The following is a 26,733-nucleotide window of genomic DNA, read 5'->3' as shown; positions in this document are numbered from 1 at the left end:
TACCCTTCCCTCTCGAACAAACAAACAGACATATTGTACATAGTATAACTTAAAATTACAAAACGAATTATCCTCTTATTGTTCATTATATCATGCTTAGACAGCATCATTTACCTCATCAGCACCAACTTTACATAGAATCATTAAACCCTTGTATTTTCTACGCTTAATATTAAAGTAATAATAATAATAATTATAAAATTAATCTTATTTTAATATCATTTTTTTCTTGACAATCGACCATTTGTCGATGAAGAAAAAATAATTCCCTTTATGTTACTATTGATGAAATGTGTATTACCATTGAAAAGTTGATCTTGTCACAAATCCCGATAAAAATCATGCGCATTTTCACATAATTACATGCACATATATGTATATAGATATATATATGAATAATAGCTGTATTTGCGCCAAAAGAAAAAAAAAAGATAAAAATAAGGATGTAAGGAAAAGATAAAGGAAATATATGAGGCTTTAAAGGAGATTATCGTCATAGGTATCAAACAGGATATTCAATAAAGAAGTTCATTTGAAAGTGATTGACAAAAGGAACAAGAAAAAAAAGGAGGTATTTATACAAAAGAGGAAATATAAAATAAAATAAAAGAGGTAGGGCAAGAGATAAATAATATAAAGTGTGTATAAAAGAATACTATAGACACACAAGATCTTGAAAAAAAAACTCGAGCACACATAAAATATACGCAAAAGAAGTATAAGAGAAGGGAGGAAGTGGAGGGGAAGTCATGATTCATTTAGATTACTATTCTTCTAAAGAAGAAGATAAAAGAAGAAAAGGGTTGTAAAATGGGTTACTCTTGACCGAAACCAACAGTCTCTTCAACTGCCATTGTTAATTTGGCCACCAATGCTTCGTAGGATTTATATGGTGGCATATCAATGCGATTGAAGCTAAAAACACACGTATAATATATGAATATCAGTATTTCTGCTCCTGTCATTTGAGATATTTAAGAATTACTCACCAAGTGTGTGCCTTTGGCAACTGAGTTACTTCCCCAGATTTCTCTATGGTGAATCTTCTTGGACCATCACTACCTTGAAGATCTTTGAAACCGTTTACAGGAATACGGGATGTACCGGTTGTAAACTGGAGTAAACGGGATTTCTTTTCACTGTCCCATGTCTTTATGCACTATAAATATAATAATACAAGTTAGCAGATGCTTGATTGAATTTTTTGTATTAATAAATAATGGTACCAACCTTCCAGAACCACTGGATCACATCGTCTTGCTCAGTGTAGCCTCGGTAATCTGTGTGTTTCTTCCAGTCTTCGACATCGATTTCAGAAATACCACCGATCAACAATTCAAGTTCACGCTCATCAAATACATTGACAAGATCATGAGGAATCAATTGGTTGAAACCCTCCTTGAAGGCCTTGAATTGTTCTTCTACTCGTCTCGAAATACGCCACTCGGTCACCAAGCTTTTTAAATAGGAAAAACAATCGTGTGATAAAGTTAAGCTTTATGTAATTTGATTCGGATACTATAATAAATTCAAGGGTATCCCCCTCTCTTACTTGACATATTCCTTCTTATTCTCTTCGGTCACTGGAATATTCTGACCGTCTGGTTTGAGATCTACGGTGACAGTCTCGCCGAATCGATCATCTTCAGTAGAGAAGGTAAGATCCAAAACATCTGTAATATCATTATTTCTATTTCCAAAAAAATACAAATCAACATTTATTTAGCAATTAATTTCTTATTTAGTCTATATTAATGACTTACAGCATCCACATTAAACTACGGTGGTATTCAGCATCCACGCTCTCCATATCGGCTACGGCAACACGTTTGCTGAGGATCATCTTATAGAATGACACGATGAAGAATGAATCAAGGAAACGGCGGTGGAAAATAGAGAGACCGACGACACGACCGATGAATCTAAAGTAATTGAGATGCTCGGGGTTGATACCCGAATGAGGGTTGATTTGAAGGGTGTAGTTGTCGTGAGCAGAATATTCAAAAAGACTGTACGAGTATATGCAAGTATGTAAAAATAAAATAAAATAAAAAGTAAGTCGACCAAATATTCATAATATAAATCGGCTAGTGCTCAATTAATATTGTTGCTTGGCTTACCAATAGAATGGATTGAACATTTCGTGTGAGAGCAAGAAGAAGAATTCTCTGTTAATTTATATTATATTATGTTATGTTAGTAAATCAGGATATAAAATACTATAGACATAAGTGTATAGTATAATTGATGGTTTTACCTGGAGAGACCTCCATAATCAAGACCATCTTCACTGTCAAACTTGATCATCAATCGCTTCTTTAAATCGGAAGGTGATTGGCGCATCACTTCAGCATAGGCATCTTCAAATATAGTTTCACGACGGATCTTGATATGACATTGGCCAGGAACTGGACGCAGTGCAGGTTGAGAGCGGAAATAAATAAGTTTACGACGGAAATCTCGCTTGTATTGTGGTACGTTTTGATCCAGACTACTTGGAAGACGAGGATCTGTGTAGACAAGAAAATGATATGATGGTTATGATGATGATGATGGTGATGGTGATGAGTATAAGAAATTAAATTAAATTGAATCGAAACGCATTGAATTAAATTAAATTAAATTAAATTAAATGGAACTAAAATTAAATGAATTGTGTGTGTGTGTATGTGTGTTTTTGTGTGCGTCTTTCTGTCTATGTGAATGTATAATTTACCATCCCATGTAGTGGTTTTTGTGTTGTGATCAACAAAATAAACTCTGCCAGTACTTGTCAGTCTCATCTCCCAGCCAGATGGGAGTGGGCCAAGTTGAGATACAGGCTGAACTTGGACCTGGAGATTTGATCCTGGGCCGATTGTACTGATGTATTGTTGTCTTCTTGGGTCTACCCATGTGGTGGTTCGTGTATTGTGATCAACAAAGTAAGGTCTGCCCTCTGGTGTTGTTCTCATTTCTAATCAGATACACAAAGACCGGAATGTCATTAATGATTTACAAAATCAGTAAAAGAGAAATATGTGTTTTTGTGTATAGTACATACCCCATCCAGCTGGAAGAGGTCCGGTACCAGCTGTTGCTCCTTGTTGTGTGGCCCCGGGCGCAGGTGCACCTGTAGCTGTAGCTGTAGTAGTTGTAGTAGTGGTTATGGGAGTGGCCGTAATAGGCGCAGCTGTAGTGGTGTTGGTAGCTGGCAGTGAAGCGTCAAATTGTGCGCTAGGTGGCTGGCGATCTTCAGGAAGCCCACGTGCGGTGTGGGCGCGACGTTCCATCTCAGTAAGGTTTTGTTGCTCTTGTACACTTCCATGACTAAGAAAGAGATCAAAAAAAGGCGTATAAAATTTAATTGCCATGGCAACTGATGTAACACCAAAACCCGACAAAAGAAAAAGAAAAAAGAAAAAAGAAAAAAAGAAAAAAACTCACGAGGGTCGTTTCCATGTCGTTGTGCGTGTGTTGTGATCAACATAATAGTGTCTTCCCAGATGGTCTAGGCGACGTTCCCATCTATTTTATAGGCAAAATCCAAAAAGACTTTAGCCAATTTAAACAATGATAATATATATGTATATTGAAATCTAACCCTGTTGGAAGATTCTGATTGTCGTTTGCTTGTGAGGAGCCTGCTGCATTGGCTGAGGGTGCATTCGTTGCAGAGGTTGCAGAGACAGATTGTTCAGCTGTAATTTGTTGGTGGTTGCTTGTTGATGGTTGAGATGAAGTTCCGATAGAGCCATTGTTTTGGACTGGCACACTTGCATTTGTGGATATACCGATAGCAATTTTGCCATGGACAGTGTCGGTAGGATGAGATTTTTTTAGATCCAAGGTGAATATCTGTGCTGTTGTAAAGAAAATTTAAAAGATTTCAAAGAAAGAATTGTGAGCAGCTTTATTCTGATTATTAATTGAGGTTGGGTTACCATCAGTTCTTGTGTCTACGTCTAGTAGGCTACCAACTGGGATAGCAATAACACCTAGAAATCCTTGGTCTTTTTTCTTGTATTTCTTTTGGTCAAATACTTTGATTTCGATCACACTCTTATTTGTCACTCGTCTAAAGAAGATGATGAGATGACTTTAAGCAAAGCAAAAAAAAAAAACATTTTCTTCTTACAAATCAAAGAATTCGTTCCAGTATGGGTTGAGAGTCTTTTTCATCACTGTTGTTGTATGGGTTTGTTCTTTGTCTACAGTGATGACAGCTATACTGATGGAGTTAGCTTCTTTGCTTAGCTGGTTCTACAATGAATGACTGTTTACCAAAAGGATCGGGCAACTTGAAGAAAAGATCCTTCTTGAGGAGACCATCAGCTGAAATAACAGTGAATCGTATAGTTTTCTTTTGTATTTGGCTTGCCATTGCAAACACGGTTAATCTTCAGAGTAGATTGTTAAAGGTAAAAAAAAAAAGAAACGGAAAAAGGGGAAATAAATATATATATATATATAAAAAAAAAAGAAAAATAAGAAGAAGAAAAGGGGAGAACTAATCGTATGGTCTATAAATCAGTTTCTCTTTATTTGTGTGTGTGTGTATGTGTGTGTGTGTGCTTATAATTATCTTTGTCTTTGGGGGAAGGTGAGTTTAATGGTTCTTTGGCTCTACAAATATTGATAATCGAAAGAAGTGCTATTTTCTATTCTTTTCTTGTTTTTTTTTATATATATTTGGTATTTTTACTCTTGTATTATTTTGCTTTAATAATTAAAGTGAAAGAAGGCGAAAGCTTAGCAAGTAAATATATATATATATATATATATATTAGAGAGAGAGAAAGGAAAATTTAGCCCATTAACCCCCTCAAGCTTCCAAATCCCACTTACCCCTCTCCCTCTCTCTCCCTCTCTAAGCTCCCATGGCTATTCATTTTTACAGTAACACAAAAATCAGGTTGAAACTTACGTCAAATACAGAATTCAACCTCCGATTGACATTCCATTCTCTGCCCAATTTTATTTTCCCTTGTAAAAGGGAACAACGGATGAAACCAAAGATTATAAGCTCAAGAGCCAGAGCCAGAGCCAGAGCAAGAGCAAGAGCCAGAGCCAGAGCAAGAGCAAGAGCAAGAACAAGAGCAAGAACAAGAACAAGAACAATATTACGTGATCGTGCAAATTATTTAGTATTGCTAACCAATAAAGGAGTTGGAAGCTGATGGTACATATTCTGAACATCACAATTATCTTACCTGAAAAATTTATTAAAATATATCTATATATTCATATTTAAAGGACAGCAGAAAATTGCATTAAAGAAGTAGGCCTTAAAGATCATAATGTTTCCTTTTTCTTTTTGCCTATTTAATGGGTCACTGTCTCTATCATAGGTTGTAGCTACTAGGAAAGTAAGCAGATTTTTATAAAAGTGTATTCAGCGCAGAATGAACGGTACTTTCATTTTCAGGAGGCTTGGAACTTGGCCAAATGAAGAAATCACACAAGAATAACAAGAAAGTCTTGTTGCAAATTTAATCCTCCAAGAAAATCTGAGTACAGCATATTCTTCTTATTTTTTGCTCAGCAAAGTTTTATATATACATATATAAGACATTTCTCCTAATAAGCTTAGTATTCAAGAAAGTCTTTTGGTTAGATGATTTCATTATTTTCAAACTATTCAGTAATCATGAGAAGCTGAGTGTCTTGACCAATGTTTTGCTTAGTTGTAACAATGAGTAAGATATGATATTTCTACTGTTTCAATTCTTTATATCCTAAAATAAATCTGGTCACACAATACAGTCTATTCCCAATTTAATTATGGATTATTGAGTCAAATCATGATTGGTTGAGTGCATTGCAATACATATACCAGAAACTGGGACAACGCATTAAAGGAATTCGGTTATGAGCAGATATTAAGTTCAGTTTGTCATTCAATCTAGTTAGAAAGACAGACAGCCGCATAGGCAATTAAGGGAGTCATCTAACAAACGAACAAATAAGATAATAAGCAAATAAGCAGGCAGACAAACAAGCTTGTGGAATATACTAAAAAATCACCAGTCTCAGTAACCCCCCTTATTATAAATAGCTTGTACTTGATTTCCGGACAGCAAACCATTAAATTTTCTAAATTGATAATAAAAATAAAAATAAGACCACAACAAGAATCAAACACAAGCCTATTTAAGTCAAGAACAAATAGAGGAAGACTGTATCTCGAATCTATAGAGAGATAGCTAAATATATAAATATCTTAACCTAAAGTTCAAAAGGCTTAATGAATAAATCAGAGAATTTTGGTATAGTCCTTGGGATATCTAACTGTCAGGTAGTATTGACTAAACAATATTAGAATATTCTAAAGGCAATGATAAATAGATAGCATTTCCTTTTTTTTTCTTTTGGTTTCCTGCAAGTTACAAGCCTATTGTGTCGAAATCCCAATTTTACAAGAGAAATTACACAAATAACAAAAAGTATTATGTAAGAAACAAATCTCCTCAATACAAAGCAATATGCAGACCCTCGTTCATTTACCAGCCAGTCTACTTTATTCTTTTCCTCTTTGTGTCTAGATATACTATTTCCTAATACACAACAGATAAATCACAGGCACAATCGTATAATCGTACAAGATATGGCGAGAATTTTTGTTTTTTGTTTATGTGCGTGTATTTATGTCTGTGTGTTGAAACACTGTATTATTTATTTTACTGCGTGGCTGTTGAAATTTAAGTAGATGATCTTTTACCGAATACTTGGATAATGTAAGCAGGATCTGTTTTCTAAAGCATTATTGATGAGACTATTACTTATTTCAAAGAGCTTTATCGTGCTTATAATCTCTAGTGTGTAACTCTTGATTCTGCGTTATTTTATTTTATTATATCTTACCTAGATTTTTATGAAACCAATCAAGGTTACTTTGACACTCTCAGTACAACTAGTTTTTACTTACGAAATTCCTGATAAAGATATAATCGGCTTGATTTTCAATAAAGCAGCAGTTAAAAGACTAAAAAGCATCTAAACAAAATTACAGAATTTGCCTGTAAAGTCTTGATACTTGAAATGTATGTCTCTTTGTTATATTATACTATACTATATTGTATTGTATTTTACAATATGGTTACAGTTAGTCAAGTGTTTGTTCATTTTGTGTGTTTTGTATTCTTGTGTTTATGGTGTACTTTAAATGACTTCCCGTTTCTCCAAAGAACAGCGTTACTTCCAGCTACACCATACTTTTTACTTCCGAGATAGTAAAGTCATATATTTTGTCAAATGCAATGCAACTCTTCATACTCATTCCCAATAATCGTCAGTTATAGCTATGTAGATGTGATCCTAGCGGAAAGTTTTAATATAGGCACCATTCATCATACCTTTTGGGTGATGTCTTTCCCTAATGGAGCCTTTGTATATATATATATATCAAAACAGTTGCTTGTAGACCCGAACTAAAATGTTTTCTTTGATAATACTAATAATAATATTAATAAAACTCACACGAGATTTTCTCATGAATAAAGGAATATATTATTACCACTCTTGTTATAACGTAGTCCAAGTGATGACTTTGGTATTTCAAGGGTTAAATATTATAATAGTAATAAAAATAATTCTTCAAGTTAGATGTCGATTACCCTTATCATTTGCTCATAGTCTATTAATATTCTGCCTGTAAATCATGATTAATATTGATGTAGACTGCTACAAATAATCATAATAATGTCATTATGCTTAATAGTTCTCATAACATCATCTATTAAGAAGAATGTACGAAATATATAAAGACACACATGTTGTATTAGACAAAGACATTACTACATTGGCTAATTTATTGACTGGTAAGTCTATAACTGATATTTGCAAAGGATCAAAAGGTAAATAATAAGTAAACGTACAATATATCACTGCCAATGTTATCATTACAAGTACTCTTCATAATATTATTAAAGACATCGCAAGCAAGTCAATACAAACAATAACACATCGAATCAAATCGAACCTAATACAAAGAGTAGGTTGCATTGTTATGGTACAAATGTCGATCGATTCATGTACCATAACTCAGGGATTACATGATCGTGCTTATTTTTTCTACTTTAAATCCACAATTGGAAATACAAAGTGGGGGGGATTGATTGTGAATTGGGAGGCTTATTGTTTGTCAGTTTACAACCTACAGGCACTAAAAGCACTACTGGAAAAAAAAGGGCTTCCGTTTTTTCTTTTCTTTTTAGATCTTTGAAACAGAGCTGGTCAGAGTATTGTGCCTTTGTGTGGTTCATGAGTACTATATCATAGAAACGTTACACAGTTAACGCTGAGATTGTATGCAATAGGGCAGTTGGATCATGCAACAAGAAAATATCAAGTGAAAAATGATGGCATACAAATGTAACACTACAGGGGCTTTCTCAACACCCTCATGTCCCCCTCTCCTCCTTCCGATCATTCACCAGAATTTGAAAGGTAATTTTTCATTTAGTATTGAAGTCAGGTTTTGCTGGATATTCTTCAGTCAAGGAATTCTACTCAAGGCCATAAAAAGGACAAAAGAAAAAAAATAGAAAAAATTTCCTATGTATTTAATATATTTACCTTTATATAAAATAGATATAAATATATAAAGTTCATTGTTATGCTATCTTGTATACACTAGAAATAAGCTATTGAACAAGAACATATTCAAGGGGAACAAGATATATGTGTAATATCTGAAATATAGTACATGTATACATCTGCGTGTGCTTGTGCGTGCTTGTGCGTGCTTGTGTGTGCTTATGTATGCTTATGTGTGCTTGTGTGTGCTTGTGTGTGCAAGTGTGTGCAAGTGAGTGAGTGGGTGATGTCAGTCATGTGACTGGATTATCAGACTCACCAAGATTTTCAAAGAGAAAGTTAGAAGGGAGGGGGAGGGAAAGTAAGAATTCTTTCTGGCTTTTACGTGTGTTGGTTGGTTGCTAATGTCACAGTCTGCTCAACCGCATTTTATGCTTCCTACCAATTACACTTCACGGTCAGGTCGACCAGTGTCAGAGACACTTAGACCAACCAATTACGGGTCAATGGAATGTAAGATTAAGTCATCAATAATATTGCTTGAATGAAGCAAACAGATAGACATCCTTGTCATAAAATTCTGGTCAATTCCCTTACAAATTCATCATTGGCTGTATCTAGCCGACCTTTTAGGAAATTGGTACGAAGAACTCCAAGCATACGAACGAAGCTTGGATGAGATGGCAGCAACAAATCTTGATCAGGCAAGTCCAACCCCAGCCCAACCAAAATCAGACAAAAATCATCAGCAACAAAAAAAACAGTGATAAATAAAAAATAAAATAAAGAAAGGGAAAAAAAACAAGCTCATATTCTATGAATTACTAGACTTTTAAAGAGGAAATGCAACACGTTGATCAGTGGTATCGATATCTCTCAGAGGCAGAGCGGACAGCAGCAATTTATACACTGTTGCAACACTCGTCACAAGTTCAGATTAGATTCTTTATCAATCTTCTTCAGCAGTTGATGAAACGTGGCTCGCTCCATGGACTCTTACACAATGGAAATCCCGAGCAAGGTAAAGAAGTACATGCTTCTTCCTTATGGTATTCACGTGTGTGTGTGTGTTTCTCTCTGTGTATGTGTAGCAGATATCCAAAGCCAGCTAGCTAAAGCGGAGCTCGATGCAAGCCAGCGTTTATTGTCTGTCCTGCCTTACAAGACTGGCCAAGTGAGAAGCAGACCACCGACTGTTAATCGTGCTAGGGCTGTGGATAGACATTCATTTGCTCTCGGAGATACAGAGGAATACAACCAACTGTTTGGTCGTTCAGATTTTGCCGTTCGCAAGACGAATAGCCTTGTCGTTGATGATGCCGTCAATAACCGAAGATTAAGCCGACCTCAGAGCATGGTAGTGGGTGGATCAACTGTGAATATTCCCACCCCTACTGTTATTAACACCCCAACAATTAACGCCCCAAGCAACAACGGCAGTATTAACGTAAGCACAGCGCCAGGAAGCTCGGAAAGTTCGTTGTTTGGACGGCCAAGATCAGTCGTAGAAGGTGATCCGTCCATCTTTTCCAACTGGCTGAGTAGCCCTCGTAGACCTGTTAGTGGTGTGGGAAATATTGGAGATCCAAAAACACCCAACCAACGTCCCAAGTCTGCAGATATTTCGATGTGGTCTCCTGCACCTACTCCAGACAGACCATTTCATTCGCCTTGGGCTATAACTCCCATGCAATTTGGTCCTCAACCATCTGTTTCTTCTTCTTCAGATATTGACTTTTCCCAGTGGTCTCTCGATAAGACCACATCCACTCCTCGCAGACGTATCCCTCGTTCTTCGATCCCAGGCACGGTCCAAGAAACAGACGAAAAAAATCTCGAGAGTGCTATGCAGCACATTAGTATCCAAGAAAATAAGCCTAAGGATACAGAAAAAACAGTCATCGAAGAACATGATGAGAGTGATCACAGCGAGGTGTCTTGCTTATCCCACAGACGACCCTCTACCACACCTAGTACTAAAAAAGAAGATGTTCTTGATATGGAACTCTTGAATGGTAAGTGTGGCCTTAATATTGATGCACAACAAGTGAAAAAAAAATTTAAAAAAAGAATACTAAAATGCACACGTACACAAAGACGTTCCTGCCTGGTTCAGGAGCCTTCGTCTACACAAGTACAATTCTATTTTTGAGTCGATGCACTGGCAGGACATTATTCGTCTCTCTGACACAGATCTTCAAGACAAGGGTGTGGCTGCCCTAGGCGCCAGACGTAAGATGCTCAAGGTGTTTGAAACTATCCGAGCCCAGTGCGATGCCAACGTAAGAAATCATAGAAGATAAAAAGAAAATGAAAATAAAAGAGAATAGGGATGGAATATAATACACCTCCAACGCGTCCATGCAAGTTATTGATATTTATTTTCTCTCTTCCTTTTCATTGTTGTAGCATATCGATTATGAACCCACTAGAAACCTTTGAGAGGCTTCCATCACACATATATTCTTTCCAATATCTTCTTTTTATCCCTTATATTTTTTTTATCTATTCTTCTCCTTGATCGCTTGCCGGCAAGTTTTTTCTTCTAGTTTATCACACGCACATACGCACACACATACACAAGCACACGCACTCAATCACAATCACTATGTTTTTTCCCTCTCTCTCTCAGACACTTTCTTTTTTAAAAAATCATTATAGTCTTCCTTAAATCCTGCGTAATATATATATATATATATATATATATATATATATATATATGCTTATATGTATGTTTGTATATAGTTCCATGATTGTGTACCACAAAAGTGCACAGTGAATTTATTATACAAAATGAAAATCACATCACGGGAGTTTCTTCACCAACTTTAGGCAGTCTTGGAAGCGTACTTGAGGGCAAGAGCCTTCTCAGTACCCTTGCGGGCATGACGCTGGTTACGGAGGAACTTGGCATCGACACCCTTGAGGGAAGGGTACTTCATCTGGCTGGGCTTCTTAAGACCGTTACGGTGAGCCTTCTTGTCTAGAATGGTTGGGTCCACAGTCAGCACATTATACTTTGGATTAATTTTTATTCAAATGAATGCTCACTCTGGTTGTGGTTGGTGTGGTTCTTGGACTTGGACATGACGTTTCGTTATTCCTGCATTATTTAAAATAATAACAATAATAATAACAATAACAATAATAATACACATATGTGTATATTTGTAAGTTTATCGATACATATACACATCCATCCATCCATCTATCCATTCGAGCATCCATATATGCATGTGTCTATCGGTCGACTTTTATATCTTGTTGAGCTACATATTTGACATACCAAAAAGTCAAAGGGATGAAAGGAAAGGAGGGATCATCCTTGCTACAGTGGATAGGCCTCAACTATAGACCGACCGACTCAGTCGGACCACAAATCAACCCGAATCGGTTCCCTGGACTAAATTCATACTCCGGTATTGTCGATTTCGTGAATTAAGACCAACATTAGATATTCTCTGTAGTCCTATCATTACGCTCATGCACAATCCGTCGAAGACCGAGCGTGAGCTACAAGCAGCGTGTGGCCCGGAAACCTACACTTATTTATATAAAAGCAACCCCCTTCTTAAATAGATTTGTGTTGTACAAGAGGTGTATTTTTAGATGTGTGTGGATAGACTTACCTTTATCAAAAGAACACTCATCCATGTAATATATTTTTCGCTCTCGTTCTCTCTTCTCCATCTCTTTTCTTTTCTTTCCTTTACCCTCCAGCTATGTCTCGTCTGTATATTATATTGGTGCTTCTAGCATTCGTAGCCGCGGTCTGTGGACAGGGCATGTTGACTATCCAGCAACCCTTGACAAACGAACAGTGGACCAGTAATAGTCGTCAGAGAATCGAATACACAATTGTGGGCAACCAAACATGTACATACACACCTATATTTATATCTATGTATATTCTTAAAAGAAAGGAGGAATTTTGTCCACATTGTTACACTTATTGATCTACCTCTTGTATCGTATATTGGCTTGAAATAGTGACAACTCCTCTTACACTTCAATACCCCTCTTCATTTGACATTGTCTTCCAATGGACAGCTCGTTCTGATCCCACAAAAACGTATCAGCTTGATGCCCTCAGTGGTTTGTCCGCAGTGCCTTATCCTGGAGGAACCCAAAACAAAGTTTACTCGGCTACATGGAAGCTACCCGGCTGCCGTTTCTTTTCGCGCTACACAACTCAAGATTACACCTTTAATATTGTATTTGTTCCGAAATACCCCTCGACCACCAAAGCTACTGTACAAAAACAATCAGCAGTTACAGTTGCCTTAGACATTCAGGTCAACAATGCCACATTCCCCAGATGTTAGAATATAAGTAACCATTTTTTATACATAGTAAATAAAGATCACACAGGTACATGTATATGTACATGTACATGTATGCGCGTGTTTGTGTTTGATTTATTGTATTGTATTGTATTGTATTGTATTAGATTTTGTTTTGTTTTATTTTATTGTTTTATATTATACTATATACATATACACATATGTATTCTTTATTCTTCTAGTACAATTGAAGAGCGTCTGATCTTACGCGAGATCTCGCCATCGATCTCAAGATCAAATAAACGCCAGATGCCACCTTCATCCTGGAAATCATTTTGGACAATATTGACCAAATACCAAGTGTCTGTAATATTAGAAAGCAATTTTGCAGAGGGACTTTGAGGCTCGTAAATAGAAGACCATTCACGCCACAATCCAAAAGCCTCGTCCTAAAATAAATAGATAAAAAATTATTTTTACACACACAAAATAATAATAAGTTTTGATATTCCTGATTTGATTTGACTTATATCAATGTACCTTCCACGCCATAAATGCAGCAGACTCTACGATGGTGGGTTGAATGATTTCTTGACCAGGGAATACTCCCCAGGTGACAGCATTGGGGTGGTCATTGAGTGTGTTTGTGCGAAGATCGCCCTGGTTGTTAACTGCAAAGTACGTGACCTGGGGATCCTTGGCGATCTTGGCCAGCAGACCGTCGAGATCTGTGGGAGACACAAAGAACTCCAAATAGGCCTTTTGATACACGTATCCGTTCTTTGGACCCCATCCATATACCTTGTGAGAGCTCTTTGCGCCATTCACAGCAGGCTGTGAGTTGATTGTCAAATAGCCCAACAGATTGATAGCAGCCAAACGCTGGCGAATTGTTTCTGTTTCTGAATCAAGCGGCTGTGCACTCCATGGAATTGCTGGCACCTTGTTCATACAGTACTTTGCAAATAAAACCGAAATGTCGTCCATAGATGTAGGTGTGCCCCACATATCCAGGCACTCTTTGACTGGATATTTTAATGACACACCATAACCATCCAACTCTCCAAAAGCGGGCGAGCTTGAATCACCCCATCGACCGTTGGGGAATTCATCCCATGTTTCTGTACGCTGAATGTAACTCTTGGTTCTATTTTTCCAGAAGATCGGGCGCACATTTTCCTTTGCTCTTTTTGAGGTGAGGGACTAGATTTTTTTTTGTTAGCTCGAATTTATTTAAAAATAATAATAGTAAAATTATGGCTTACTGGACTCCATGGCAATGGTTTGACACTCTCCATATCAGGTACAAGTTCCAATCGCTCAAGTACTAGGCGTGTGCTTCGCTCTAATGATTATTTATATTAATATAACTTAATTTAAATATCTGGCCTTGTCCCTTCCATTTTCTTTATCTCTATTTTATACAAATAAACTCACCAAGATTAAAGGTGTATATATGGAATCCATTGATACCGGCTGCCCACATCTTGCGAATGAAATCAATAGTCAGATTGATACCATACTCTTTGACAGCTGCGTCGTCGTCTTTAATAGGCTCCAGTGCGTCCCAGATATGTTGTGGAACGTGGTTGTTGTTAAAAGAAATAACACGCTTAAGACCATTGTAGTTCTGGATAGGGAATAAACCAGGAAGAATTGGGCAAGTTATACCAATCTGTCTACACTTTTTGACAAATTCTAAAAACAGATCTACGTCAAAGAATAACTGGGTGACCACCAGATCAGCACCAGCATCGACCTTTGCTTTCAATTGCAACAAATCATCGTGTTTGTCAGGGTTGTCAAGGTGACCTTCGGGGTGACCAGCTACGGCAATACAAAAGTAGTCGCCATAATGTTTACGGATATATTTGACAAGATCTGAGGCGTGTTCAAATCCATCTGCACAGGATTCCCAAGTGGTTTGTCCTTTTGGAGGGTCACCACGAAGGGCCAGAATGTTCTGACAACCGCATTCTTTTGCAGTCTAATAAAATGTATTGAGTACCGTATTCTGTATATGCATGTGTGTTGGCTTACCTTGAGAGCATGGTCAAGCATGGACAATGGCATGTTTGTGCATGTCAGATGCATCATTGTCTCGAGACCATAAACAGATTGTGCAGTTGCCACCATCTCCAGGGTCAGGTCGGCTGAAGAACCGCCAGCACCCCAAGTTATATCAATAAATTCAGGACCAAAGCGTTGCATTCTTTCCATACGGTCATACAAGTTTTGGACACCCTTTGTGTTTTTTTATGGTAATGAGGGAATGTAGGTTAGTACAAATGGTTGCAATAGTGGTTTTTAGTAATAATTATTTTATTATTAGTATTGTTATTACTTGAGGTGTCTTTGGTGGAAAGTATTCAAAAGACCAGTAGTGGCGACCTTCTTTCTCGGCTTGTTTAATCTTGTCAATGACCTTCATATTAAATGTATGTATGTGTGCGTATATTTATAAACAAGTTAAAGATATATATAAAAAAGAGATAAAGAAGATTGAAAAAAAAATGCAAGAAAAGAAGTAGGTAATCAAGCAAGAAAGACGCGGGGCACCAATAATTGAAAGGCTGCCTTTACAATCAATGTAAAAGATTTACGCAAAGCCTAATTGATGGCATTTAAATAAATGAGTGACGGAATTCGAAATTCCAAAGTATACTTCTTGCACCTTACCTTTAATATTAGTAAAAACAAAGGTATACGTATGTATAATATATATATATATATATATATATATATATATAAATGAAATGAAGTCTTTTTAGTTTCTATTATTATATAGAATTCTATTTATTTAATATATATATGCTGGTGGCAAATAAGCTGGTGTTACTGATTTGTAAAGAAATGTTAATTTATTTTCGTACATAGGTGTTAACTAGCTTGACCACACTAAACTACATAGCTTAAATGTATAAGCTGTGACGTCAAGGAGGTATAAACTGTGACGTATAACTCATTCTGCACTCGATTCAATATAAAGCTTGGTTTCCATTTAGAGCACAAAAGGCCATTTATATATACATGAGTGTGTTGGCTGTAGAAATATTATATTGATTGCTTGATATTTGATAATTTACATTAGAGATTTCTGTCAGGTATTTTGGCTAAAAATTTCATAAGTTTATATTCCACAAATAATATAGTAGGTCTTTATTACACATATTTTATCAATGAAGAAGATGCAATCAACACTAATACACTGAAGAAATTTTGCTTGTCCAGAGAGAAGATATATGTGCTACTTGACTTAAAACCCATTAATTATTATTTCATACCAGCTCTAAGCACTGAATCTTAAAGTGCCATTAAAATTTCTATAAATGGATGAAATATCATTGCGTTCAAGATGTAAAAACATAGATCCTCGTGACTTGCTTTTGAACCAATCGGAGATTAACTTTGACTTGATGTGGGCAGCCAAAAAAGCAAAAAAAAAAAAGATCAAAGGAAAGATCAGAAATTTAAGCAATATTATTGGATAAGAGTTTGTTTTTTTTTTTTTTTAAAGAAGGGAAGATCAAAATATCTAATCTAATAAAATATGCCAAATAAAATAGTGACACCTTTTCATAAAGTTAACCTCTTCCTTAACTTTTTCATCCCTCCTATATCTTCACCCTTGCCTATAATATACCTACTTGATAGCTCGCTCCATACCTCTTTAAAAATAAATAAATTGCCAAAGAGGTTATTTAACGAGAATCTGATCAATGCAGGTTATTCAAAATTAATTCTTTCCATAAGCATAAATTAACAATTTTTATTTGTCAATTTCCAAAATACATAATTAACCTTTAGATTGGCTACAAAGAGCACTTGTGAGAACTTTATTACACGCGCCAACAAACTCTAGGCAGTAAACCTTCTTCAGTAATTGAATTATGAAATTTAATTAGCTTGTTTATTTATTTTTATTATTATTATTAACCGACCAGAAAGAGGATTATTATGCGTTTACACATTACGCATATGATAATGGAAATAGTGTGTTATTTAACTATCACTGTAGTAAATGGCAGACATTATAATTCCTACGGTCACTGAGTTATAATGTTTGCCAATAGAATCTTGGCTTTTAGTAAATTAAAAGTATTTACAGCGAATACAATTTATTGGAGTTAAAATTACTTTTTATTTAATCCAATCAAACATTCTAAATATGGCAAATCTATACCTTTTTTTAGATATCTCTATTCTTATAATTGGTTCAACAAATACACGGTTTTATTTTGGAATTTTATAGTTTTTATTGATCAAAATAATACAAGTTGAATATAAAGAAGTATGGAAAGAAGAAGTACTATCTTTTATGATATTTAGTAACAGTTTAAGCTATAAAGTTACTAAATAATATACATATATCTGTTTTTATGTGATACTTTTTACATTTTTTTAGCTAAAAAAAAAAAAAGGCTATTCTCTAAGTACTATGATATTGATGAAGATATGTATATTGCTTAATTGATTCTTTTTAATCAAAGAGTATAAACCTGCTTTGTGTTAACATTGTCATGTCTGATTCATACTTTTGAAAAACAAGAAGACAGATTCCTTGCAATTCTCTAAATCTACCGAGATTTCTAATGAGCATGCGAGCAATCTTGACAACCAAATTGTACTTGATGCAGATATTTTTCTGTCAATTCTTCTCAGATTGCTTTCTTTTGTCAGCTTTACGGATTTATATTTTATCAGTACTAGCCTTGATAGCTATTAAGTATGTTTCTTTTAAAGACGTTTAATAATTTTAGACCTTGTGAAAAAAATAGAAACAAGTCCTTTTAGATGTACCAATCTAAATTGTTTGGAGAATATGGACAGGTCAGAAGTTATGCATCGTTTGTGGAATCGGGATGTTGCTTCTGTCCTGAACTTCCGACATATACTTAACAATCTGAGATATGCTGGGACTATACCTGTAAGGTTCACCCGCGTCATTCGGATTGGGCGTATCAGAAGACAAGCAGAAGAAGATCTCCAGGAGGGTCGTCGTTTGAGACAAAGACTGACTAGAATTCAAAGAAGATAAAACACTTATGTTCTGGTTACTGCTTAGGACCCACACAAGCTACCGCTGGTAAGCCATTAGATTTGAATAACTTGGTATTTAGTTTTGTAATGGGTTGAAAAAGCTAAGAAAAAGATGTTTTGCTTTGACTGCAAAAAAAACATGGTGGGGTAAAAAAAAAAAGTAGAATATAAAAGAGAGCGAGAGAGAAATTGGTGCTTAATTAAAACTCAAGTACAAGACACTTTAAACCCCGGAAAACTTGCAACAATTCACTAAAATCGCCTATTTTTTTTTCTATAGGGTATATTGCGATCTTTGAATAATTTGATTTTTGAAAAAATAATAATAATACTTCATCTTGTATTCCTTTATGAAATATTCTGTCAAGTATTAATTTAAGAAATTGACAGTATCATGTCTTACTTTCACATACTCTGTATTCCCCTTATTCCTTTAATAGCGATATAAGCACCTTGTTTCCATTGTCTATAGGGCATATCTTTTTTTTCTTCTTTATTGTATATAACAATCAACGAAAAACGGAACTGACACAATTGCACCAGGAAAATGTTTAGAACCGCAAATGGATCAGGTTTATACACAAAAAAAAATAACTATAAAACACTTGAAGCTGCATATTTGTCAAATGCTTTGTTTGTAATGTTTGGTCTTTTCATTATCCAAGCATACTAAGATCTTAAATTTCCTTTCATTAAATTTAACCATAAAAGTATTGTCTACCATTACAGTTATGATAAAAAAAATATCTCTGACAAAGTAGACTTCTCATCTATATCTCTGTTTAATGTCTTATTAAATATAATCTTTTTCCCTCTTTTGCAGTATTTTCGATATGATATTTTATCCTACAAAACACATCATCACCATAGCTACTGTTATAATGCTTAAATTTCAGCTAAACTGTTTTGAATTTTTAGTATATATATTGTTTGTGCATAGCAATTGTATTCGATAAAGACATTGCATCAGTTACTAGATTTTGGTAATATAAATGTACTCAAAAGAAGCAAGTTGCATGAGCTCTGAGGGGTAATTCGTATGAACCACCCTGCATTATTTAAGTGGTAACTATAGTGGTGTTAGTATTGAGCATGTTAAGAGTCGTATCTGAAAAAGTAATAATAATAATAGATAGAGAGTGAAAATATGACAGGAAGTTGATTCTTGGTCAGTCATTTTTGAATAATCTTTATAAAAGTCACAAATTTATATAATTTAAACTCAGTAAAAATAAATAAATTATGATGTTATCTTTCAGTTTTATAATACTATTATACTTTTGGCGAGAGAGATATGTGGGAGTATAATTGGTTATAAAGCGAGAGCCCCGAGAAGATAGCGATAATCAATCCCACAAAATTCCCACCACTTTAAAATCACATTGGTTTTTATAGACTTCTTTACAGTTTGTGTGTGTGTGATATACAGTGGAAACCAAATATACATATATACGGAGGAGATTTGAAACTACGGAAATACTTCTTGTTGTAACACTTCCTTTTTTCATCTTTTCTTATTCTTATATTTATTAAACAATACTATATGGCGTTTAGGCTATAGAACTATTTGCTTGAGTACATATGAAAAAGAAGAAAAAGACAATTGATTTGGCTTTCACGTTCCGGAGTGTAAAATACCGTACTATTTTTCTTTGCTTTTACTCTGTGTATAAATATACATATATATATATATATAGATTTACTTTAATATGTCCCTGATCTTTATAGGCTGGATTGATTGTCGGAGAGTAAAGTACAATGGCTTGATTTGTCCAAACGATGGAGATGCATAAAATAACTAGGTAAAAATGGAAAGATGACATCTAAAAAGAAATGATGATAATCTCATTTGTAGTTCTACTTTTGCTCTTTTTATTATATATATATATATTTAATTTAATTTAATTTAATTTAATTTAATTTAATCTAATCGAGTTGAATTCAATTCAATCTCTATTATCCTTCCTTACTCCCTTCTCCTTCTCTTATCCTTATTCAAAGCCTCTTTCTTACAATGTCTACACAAGCCAAGCAGAATGGAACTACACGCGAACCAACCGTGTCGCCTTATATGCCAAAATATCCCGACCCAATGTCCAATATTTCCAACTTCAAGATCATTGAATCTACACTGAGAGGTAACCAAACCCTCAATCTACGCACTTAACCTTTACTAATCCACAAGATCCTTAACCAACAACAGAGGGTGAGCAGTTTGCAAACGCCTTTTTTGATACAGCAAAGAAAGTCGAGATTGCAAAGGCACTGGATGCCATCGGTGTTGATTACCTCGAGCTGACTTCTCCTGCTGCTTCTGAACAATCCTACAATGACTGCAAGACAATCTCTAGTCTTGGTTTGAAAGCCAAGATCCTCACCCATGTACGCTGCCATATGGACGATGCCAAGCTGGCAATCGACACTGGTGTAGACGGACTTGATGTAGTCATTGGTACATCAAGCTATCTACGCGAATTCTCTCATGGAAAGGATATGGAGTACATCACCAATAAAGCCATTGAGGTGATCAATTACATCAAGAGCAAAGGTCTCGAGGTCCGTTTCTCCACCGAAGACTCCTTCCGTTCAGATCTTGTTGATCTCTTGAGCATCTACAAAGCTGTTGATAAGATTGGTGTCACACGCGTGGGTATTGCCGACACAGTCGGATGTGCAAACCCTCGTCAGGTTTATGAGCTTGTTAAGACTTTACGCAGTGTGGTTAGCTGTGACATTGAGTGTCATTTCCACAATGACACAGGATGTGCTATTGCTAATGCTTATGCAGGTAAAATATCCGTGAATTATTATTGCCCTTATTAGTAAGAGAGAGATATATACCTATATATATAGGTGATATAATTATGCTTTTTATATATATAAAAGAGGCTTGTTTGCGCGATTTATTTCTTTATCACTCTATATTTGTACAAGAAAAAAGAAACTTATCTTGTCATCATAGCACTTGAGGCTGGTGCAACCCACATAGATACGTCCGTGCTCGGAATTGGTGAGCGTAATGGTATTACTCCCTTGGGCGGACTATTGGCACGCATGTACGCCGGTGATAAGGAGTACGTCAAGAACAAGTATGATTTGACAATGATCCGTGAGGTTGAGAACATTGTTGCCGAGGCTGTCGAGGTCACTGTGCCATTCAACAACTACATTACTGGCTATTGTGCTTTTACCCACAAGGCCGGAATTCACGCCAAGGCTATTCTTAACAACCCTTCGACTTATGAGATCCTGAACCCTCAAGATTTTGGTATGACGCGATATGTCAGCATTGGTCATCGTCTGACAGGCTGGAATGCAGTCAAGAATCGTGTTGAACAGCTTGATCTTGATCTGACAGATGAGGATGCCAAGCGAGTGACTGCCAAGATTAAGGAATTAGCAGATGTCCGTCCTCTGTCTCTTGACGATGTCGATACTCTCTTGCGTACTTATCACCATGCAAAGGGGACCGGTGGACATACTAGTGTATTTGACAAGATTGATACTCCTGATAAGATTGCTGATATTAGTGTACCAAAGCAAACAAAGTAATAGCAATAAACTGAAAATATTCTACCCATAAATATAAATATAAATATAAATATACATATAAATATACATATACATATACATATACATATACATATACATATAATAGTAAATAAAGAAATGAACAAATGAACAAATAATAATCATATTTATATTTATATACGTATACATATATATAATTATTAGCAGCAGCAGCAGCAGCAGTAGTAGCAGTAGCAGTAGTAGTAGTAGTAGTAGTAGTAGTAGTAGTAGTAGTAGTAGTAGTAGTACCAACGGTAATAATGCCAAATCACAAATGGGCTTTGGATATTGTATCTTATGCTTGGATATTAATGATGAGTACAATCAATTATAATGTACTTTTGTTGGTTTATTTCTAGTCAATTTTACCATTCTTGACCATATTTATATTTTCTATCTTGTACTCAATCAAAATGCCCTTTCCGGACCTGGTTTAGCCAAAAGAGCTTATTGACAAATGTAGAAACAAGGTTGTCCGTCTCCCACATACATTTTTCTTTCTTTCTTTCTTTCTTGGTTGTGCATCAAGTAACTAAAACATAAATAAATACAAGGCAGGTGATATTTAGTATTGTGTTTCATTGTCGTTGTCCTCTGGTTGGAATGGAAACATCTTGTCTTTTGGATTACAGCTCCCTCTTTCATGGGAACCATATGCTTACTTTGGGATCGTTTACACTTGACTTCACCTAATATCCTCACACGACCTTCCTTTCAAAGACTAGAGTTTAAAATTAACTCCCTTCTTTTAACATAAGAAACATCGTATTTGATTTAAAAGAAATACAAGAAAAATTAAATTAAATTAAATAAAATAAATCCCGGGAATAACAAGTTTCATTTTCACAACAACAACAACAACAACAACAAAGTTTTTATTATTATTATTATTATATAATTATATATAGTAGATTAAGGACATACACAAATACATATACACAAAAACATAAATATAAATACTGATATAGAGAATGATAGAGAAAGTGGGATATCGAGAGAAAAGATAAATGATAAAGACATGAAGAAGAGGAAGTAAGAAATAAAGGGAGAAAAAAGAGGGGTATATTACATGGAGGAAGAAGACGAGTAACAAAATGTACGAACACCAAGAGCACTGTCTAAACTACTTGTTTCGCTGTCAGACCCAAACTCTTCTCTGTGATGCCGAATACTCTCTTTAGATTTTTCTCCAGAAATAACAGTGATAGGAAACTCTTGATTGACGTGGTCAGACTCGCCTTGGGCATTACAAAAGGCAAGCGTGATACGGAGTCGATGCTGTATACTCTGAAGAGGCGTTGATAGATCTGCACTTGGCAATCGCTCAAACTCGGCTGGTATTGCTATTTCGCAAGGGGAGTTCCACGACAGAGACGGTGCGACAAGTAGTTGTGTCAAGGTGATCAAAGGTTCTGACTTTGGAACAGCTTCTTTTCTAAAATACATTTACTCCACAATGAGTCATTGACGGTTGGGTTTTTATCAAGTAATGTTATTCTGGCTTTATATTTACCCTATCCGAACAGATTCAAACAGCTGAATACCAATAAGGCAGGTTTCGAGTGTTGCCTGGAAGTGTGGTCTATGTAAGGCTGAGCGGACACGGACTTTGAGAGAGGGAGTCTGGTGTAGACAAAACACCTGAGGAGCTTCGACTTCATAGTGCCACCGTCTGAGAGGTGAAGAAGATGTTCCCCAACACAGTCTTGGTGGCTGAAGAACCGGACTGCGGGTAATAACGATTGGCTGTACAGCATGAATTTCACCTTTTGCGCTTTGAGTAGAAGCCACCAAATTGTACTCTAGCCCACCATCGTACGCGCTTGCTTGAAACGAACCAGGTAAATGGTTGGGCAGGTCGAAAGTGAACATTAATCTCGGATCCTTTTCGTCCTTTGCGATTATCCATTTGTTTGAGCCTTCGATGTCGAGTGTGTGCTCGCAAACCTGTTTACATTCATTGCCTGCGTATTCTGTCCCGATGAATTGGAGCCGAACTGTCTCTGGAAGATAAGATGCTTGAGATAGTTTGACAAACCCTCCAAGATGAGCCGAGGATTTTCTGTCAAAGAGAACCCAGGGTGTATTGAGATGTATAGACAAGGACATGAGTGAAGTTGTAGAGGAATTGAAGGTTCAAGAGAAAGATACAACGAAATGATGATTATATTATCTATATTTATTTATTTATTTATTTATGCTTTTTTTTTCATTATGTTAAAATGATAAAAATTTACGACCAAAAGTTTCAGTAACCAAGGCGTACAAAAAAAATCACAATCTTTAGTTATTTTACGCCAATAAAACCTGTTCAAACTATACTGAAAATTATACATGTATACAAGCTTAACACAATAAATAAATAAATAAATCATAAATCATAAATCATAAATAAATCACAAATAAATAAATAAATAAATAAATAAATAAATAAAAGCCTTCTTTAGCTCATACGGTTAAACCAACTCAAAACAATAATAGCAATAATCATCAACCTGACACTCTTACTTATTCTTTTTTCTTTTACTCTCTCACTCTCACTGTCATTTCTTATCCTGTGTAGTGACTGTTGACTGATCAGGACTTCTTTAACTGCCTTGCTGCGAGATTTCTGCCAGTGGAATAAGAGGGATTTATTTTTATTTTCTTAAAAAAAAAGAGCTCGCTATTTCTCGTGATCCTCCACATTCTTTCTTATCTCTTGTCTCAAGCCTGGTCTGGTGTGTGCTTGATATCGTAATGCTTCCTCTTCTGATATGTCTAGTAACCAAGCAAGCTTACTAGGTCCCCGTTCCGTTCCTGTGTCCTTCTCTACCAAAACAGACACGTCCAATTCTTCATCCAAATCACTGTCCCGTGAATCGATGGCAGGTCGAATCGTCTGAGTAGCCAGCATATCCTCCAGTTGGACATCTGTGTAAGCCTCTGGTAATCTGTCATACTCTTCTGTGTGCCTCTTTTCATGTACGTCACCAATACACGGCATTTTGTCTGCAACGCATATCTGTATTCGTCGATACGGCCGACCGAAAAGATAGCCTTGAGACGGCCATACTCTTCTGATCAAGTTACGCCATGGCCTTAGCCATCGTCTTGCCCGTCGCTGAATTGTGCGACCAACCCCTTTGGTTGATCTTCCGGATGCCCACGGTTTACGCCAGGGGTTACCTTGTTCTGCATCTTCTAGATAAAAATCGTCTTCATAGTCATCATCATCATCGTCATATAGGGGTGTATTTGATGGAAGACTGATGAACTCGATCGTGGTCATACCAAGATAACCTTTTGGTTTGTGGTTTAAAAAAAAAGAAAAAAAAGGGGTGTGTGTGTGAACGAAAATTTGGCTTACTTAGTTTCATATGGAACAATAACAGACGAGCCATTCCAATCAGGCCAATCAGTGAGAGTATTCCAATGACAGTAGCCATAACCATTGAGAAATAGACCCACTGAACCAACGTTGTTTGTGTTGCCTCGGCTTCAAGCGGAGACAGATTAAGATCAAGCATATTGATCACTACCGTAAACAAAGAGGGGGGAAAGGAAGGGGAAAATAATTTAGATTAAAGTCAATGTTTCTTCGTATTTGTATTTGTTTGGTTTTTCCTTGTGGTTTTAGAAAGAAGAAGAAGAAATCAATAATTTACCATGACCAACAAAATGAGGTTTTGTTTGGATACTCATTGAAACGACATGTAAAGCGATGCACGTATACCACAGTAGAGCGGAAAATACAAGGACAACGAGTGACAAGAAGTATCTTTGTAGACAGCATTAACTAGTTTGTCCATTAAATGCAATAAATGCACAAACGCACAAACGCACAAACGGATACATACATACATACATATATGTATATGTTTATGTGTATTCGTTTGTGCGAGTGTTGCTGTGACCAGAATAAATAACATTTAGCCGGATTCTTACTTGTAATTCTGATCCCCAATACAACAATTCAACCATTTGCAATGATGGTCCATACCCGATACACATTTATTACACAGCTTACAGTGGTGAGTTGTGTGTGATCTAGAAAGTAATTATTCTTTAATTTTCTCCTTCTTCCTCTTTTTCTTGAGCAGTACATTTATAAAATAATATACAATTTTGGCTTACACTCTGACCCGGCAGATGTTGCACACTCCTGTTCTGCTGTCAATTACAGACACGCCAAACCGACGCATATATGTCTTGCTTCTTGGAACATGGTCTCGTTGAGATGTGACCACAGGATCCTCTGTATGAATAAAAGACGTAATTATGCTCAAGGCCTTGACACTAATGCTAAAAAATATCATGATGTAAATAGATGGTAAAGGAAATACACAATAGTAAATATATATAAAGAGTAATATCCACAATTACAATCACAACAGACATTATTAATGATAATGATAATTTCTTTCTTTCTCTTTTTCTTTTATAAAAAGGATATTTGCCAGCTCCAGGCTGCACATGGCCATTGAGACCATTCTGTTGGATTGGATTGATCATCAAGATCCCAATCTGTTGTTAATTTCCTTGCAATGACCAGCTCTGATGCTGATAAATCGGCAGTAAAGAAGTTGAGGAAATAAAAGAATCCAATGTCAAGTAAAAATGAACAGATCCATTGAGACAATAGGTAGAAATCTACTGGAAGATGATATCCATGTCGACGATGCCATTCGTTTCGTTCCCAGAAAGATATTCCGTCCCCAGAATGTAGCCAGCGTTTAGAGATTGCCCAAATGGACATAATATTAAGAGACTGGGAGATCTCAAGGTAAAGGGATATAAGAAAGTAAATAAGTAAATATATATTTGTTTATATATATATATATATATATATATATGTATGTATATATAAGTGTGTGGGTGTGTATGTATGTATGTATATGTATATGTATATGTGTGTATGCTTATATTTTTATACAAAGAAAATCTAGGGGGAGAGGAGGTGTATTATTGTTTTCAAGGATAATGGAGATTGCAAGATTAGATGATGAATAGAAAAAAAAATCAATTGTATGTATAGTACAACATAATACTAATACTAATACTAATACTAATACTAATACTGAATAATATTAATAATAGTATTATTATTATTATTAATGGTGGTGGTGGTGGTATTAGTAAATATAGGAAGGGGAATAAAAGCAAATTAATAAAAACATATGAATAAGAATTACAAGTGAGAATCAACACTGAAAAATAAGTTTAATTAGAGTTAAAGCTATAATTTACAATCACAGTTATAATTACAGCAGTTACAGAAGTTACAGAAGTTACAGAAGTTGCAATGCAGCAATTACAGCTATAATAATGACGATTACAAAAA

The 26,733-nt window shown here is 35.7% G+C and overlaps 8 protein-coding genes across 8 annotated transcripts; 4 read left to right on the top strand and 4 right to left on the bottom strand.

Moving 5' to 3' along the window:
* Positions 1 to 377: 377 nt before the first annotated feature.
* Positions 378 to 4,789, bottom strand: PHYBLDRAFT_74360 (hypothetical protein). Its single transcript, XM_018443014.1, has 15 exons — positions 4,264 to 4,789; positions 4,118 to 4,205; positions 3,924 to 4,057; positions 3,584 to 3,842; positions 3,427 to 3,507; positions 3,113 to 3,309; positions 3,044 to 3,082; positions 2,717 to 2,956; positions 2,258 to 2,510; positions 2,121 to 2,168; positions 1,764 to 2,009; positions 1,553 to 1,690; positions 1,231 to 1,456; positions 990 to 1,159; positions 378 to 915 (listed from the first exon to the last, which is right to left on the bottom strand). The coding sequence occupies exons 1-15, from the start codon at positions 4,361 to 4,363 to the stop codon at positions 816 to 818; spliced, it is 2,319 nt and encodes a 772-aa protein (XP_018294232.1). The 5' UTR covers positions 4,364 to 4,789; the 3' UTR covers positions 378 to 815.
* Positions 4,790 to 8,383: 3,594 nt separating this feature from the next.
* On the top strand, positions 8,384 to 11,714 carry PHYBLDRAFT_180560 (hypothetical protein; the record flags this gene model as incomplete). Its single annotated transcript, XM_018438331.1, has 8 exons — positions 8,384 to 8,427; positions 8,831 to 8,855; positions 8,931 to 9,030; positions 9,139 to 9,221; positions 9,346 to 9,538; positions 9,609 to 10,532; positions 10,615 to 10,799; positions 10,927 to 11,714. 8 exons carry the CDS (start codon positions 8,384 to 8,386, stop codon positions 10,957 to 10,959), a joined length of 1,587 nt encoding a protein of 528 aa, XP_018294231.1. The 3' UTR covers positions 10,960 to 11,714.
* A 525-nt stretch (positions 11,715 to 12,239) lies between these two features.
* Positions 12,240 to 12,842, top strand: PHYBLDRAFT_59725 (hypothetical protein; the record flags this gene model as incomplete). Its single annotated transcript, XM_018440547.1, has 2 exons — positions 12,240 to 12,393; positions 12,508 to 12,842. The coding sequence occupies 2 exons, from the start codon at positions 12,240 to 12,242 to the stop codon at positions 12,840 to 12,842; spliced, it is 489 nt and encodes a 162-aa protein (XP_018294230.1).
* An 84-nt stretch (positions 12,843 to 12,926) lies between these two features.
* On the bottom strand, positions 12,927 to 15,330 carry PHYBLDRAFT_132244 (hypothetical protein). The gene is made up of 6 exons (XM_018429479.1): positions 15,145 to 15,330; positions 14,841 to 15,044; positions 14,238 to 14,787; positions 14,066 to 14,145; positions 13,341 to 14,003; positions 12,927 to 13,249 (listed from the first exon to the last, which is right to left on the bottom strand). Exons 1-6 carry the CDS (start codon positions 15,229 to 15,231, stop codon positions 13,031 to 13,033), a joined length of 1,803 nt encoding a protein of 600 aa, XP_018294229.1. The 5' UTR covers positions 15,232 to 15,330; the 3' UTR covers positions 12,927 to 13,030.
* Positions 15,331 to 17,392: 2,062 nt separating this feature from the next.
* Positions 17,393 to 17,838, top strand: PHYBLDRAFT_166162 (hypothetical protein; the record flags this gene model as incomplete). The annotated part of the gene is made up of 2 exons (XM_018435372.1): positions 17,393 to 17,526; positions 17,595 to 17,838. 2 exons carry the CDS (start codon positions 17,393 to 17,395, stop codon positions 17,836 to 17,838), a joined length of 378 nt encoding a protein of 125 aa, XP_018294228.1.
* Positions 17,839 to 19,911: 2,073 nt separating this feature from the next.
* On the top strand, positions 19,912 to 21,392 carry PHYBLDRAFT_16378 (hypothetical protein; the record flags this gene model as incomplete). The annotated part of the gene is made up of 3 exons (XM_018434869.1): positions 19,912 to 19,978; positions 20,044 to 20,628; positions 20,803 to 21,392. 3 exons carry the CDS (start codon positions 19,912 to 19,914, stop codon positions 21,390 to 21,392), a joined length of 1,242 nt encoding a protein of 413 aa, XP_018294227.1.
* Positions 21,393 to 22,475: 1,083 nt separating this feature from the next.
* Positions 22,476 to 23,519, bottom strand: PHYBLDRAFT_166160 (hypothetical protein; the record flags this gene model as incomplete). The annotated part of the gene is made up of 2 exons (XM_018435371.1): positions 22,476 to 22,845; positions 22,924 to 23,519. The coding sequence occupies 2 exons, from the start codon at positions 23,517 to 23,519 to the stop codon at positions 22,476 to 22,478; spliced, it is 966 nt and encodes a 321-aa protein (XP_018294226.1).
* A 502-nt stretch (positions 23,520 to 24,021) lies between these two features.
* PHYBLDRAFT_180556 (hypothetical protein) lies at positions 24,022 to 26,536 on the bottom strand. The gene is made up of 6 exons (XM_018438330.1): positions 25,846 to 26,536; positions 25,527 to 25,711; positions 25,338 to 25,439; positions 25,058 to 25,170; positions 24,760 to 24,927; positions 24,022 to 24,692 (listed from the first exon to the last, which is right to left on the bottom strand). The coding sequence occupies exons 1-6, from the start codon at positions 26,146 to 26,148 to the stop codon at positions 24,076 to 24,078; spliced, it is 1,488 nt and encodes a 495-aa protein (XP_018294225.1). The 5' UTR covers positions 26,149 to 26,536; the 3' UTR covers positions 24,022 to 24,075.
* Positions 26,537 to 26,733: the final 197 nt, after the last annotated feature.

This window comes from Phycomyces blakesleeanus (assembly GCF_001638985.1).
Source record: "Phycomyces blakesleeanus NRRL 1555(-) unplaced genomic scaffold PHYBLscaffold_6, whole genome shotgun sequence".
Lineage (NCBI taxonomy): Eukaryota > Fungi > Mucoromycota > Mucoromycetes > Mucorales > Phycomycetaceae > Phycomyces > Phycomyces blakesleeanus.
Note: the sequence above shows the minus strand (reverse complement) of the source record. Positions and strands in the feature narration are given on the sequence as shown.

What these genes read in the sequence shown, in the direction of transcription:
- PHYBLDRAFT_132244 (XM_018429479.1), bottom strand. Translation starts at nt 15,231, where the DNA reads ATGAAGGTCATTGACAAGATTAAACAAGCCGAGAAAGAAGGTCGCCAC. An exon ending in TTCCACCAAAGACACCTCAA is followed by an intron (nt 15,045 to 15,144) that starts GTAATAACAATA and finishes AAAAACACAAAG; the next exon opens with GGTGTCCAAAACTTGTATGA. An exon ending in CTGCATTTATGGCGTGGAAG is followed by an intron (nt 13,250 to 13,340) that starts GTACATTGATAT and finishes TATTTATTTTAG; the next exon opens with GACGAGGCTTTTGGATTGTG.
- PHYBLDRAFT_180556 (XM_018438330.1), bottom strand. Translation starts at nt 26,148, where the DNA reads ATGTCCATTTGGGCAATCTCTAAACGCTGGCTACATTCTGGGGACGGA. An exon ending in GTGCAGCCTGGAGCTGGCAA is followed by an intron (nt 25,712 to 25,845) that starts ATATCCTTTTTA and finishes CCATCTATTTAC; the next exon opens with ATCATGATATTTTTTAGCAT. An exon ending in ACCTCATTTTGTTGGTCATG is followed by an intron (nt 24,928 to 25,057) that starts GTAAATTATTGA and finishes TGTTTACGGTAG; the next exon opens with TGATCAATATGCTTGATCTT.
- PHYBLDRAFT_74360 (XM_018443014.1), bottom strand. Translation starts at nt 4,363, where the DNA reads ATGGCAAGCCAAATACAAAAGAAAACTATACGATTCACTGTTATTTCA. An exon ending in AATCAGAATCTTCCAACAGG is followed by an intron (nt 3,508 to 3,583) that starts GTTAGATTTCAA and finishes CCTATAAAATAG; the next exon opens with ATGGGAACGTCGCCTAGACC. An exon ending in ACCTCTTCCAGCTGGATGGG is followed by an intron (nt 2,957 to 3,043) that starts GTATGTACTATA and finishes GTATCTGATTAG; the next exon opens with AAATGAGAACAACACCAGAG.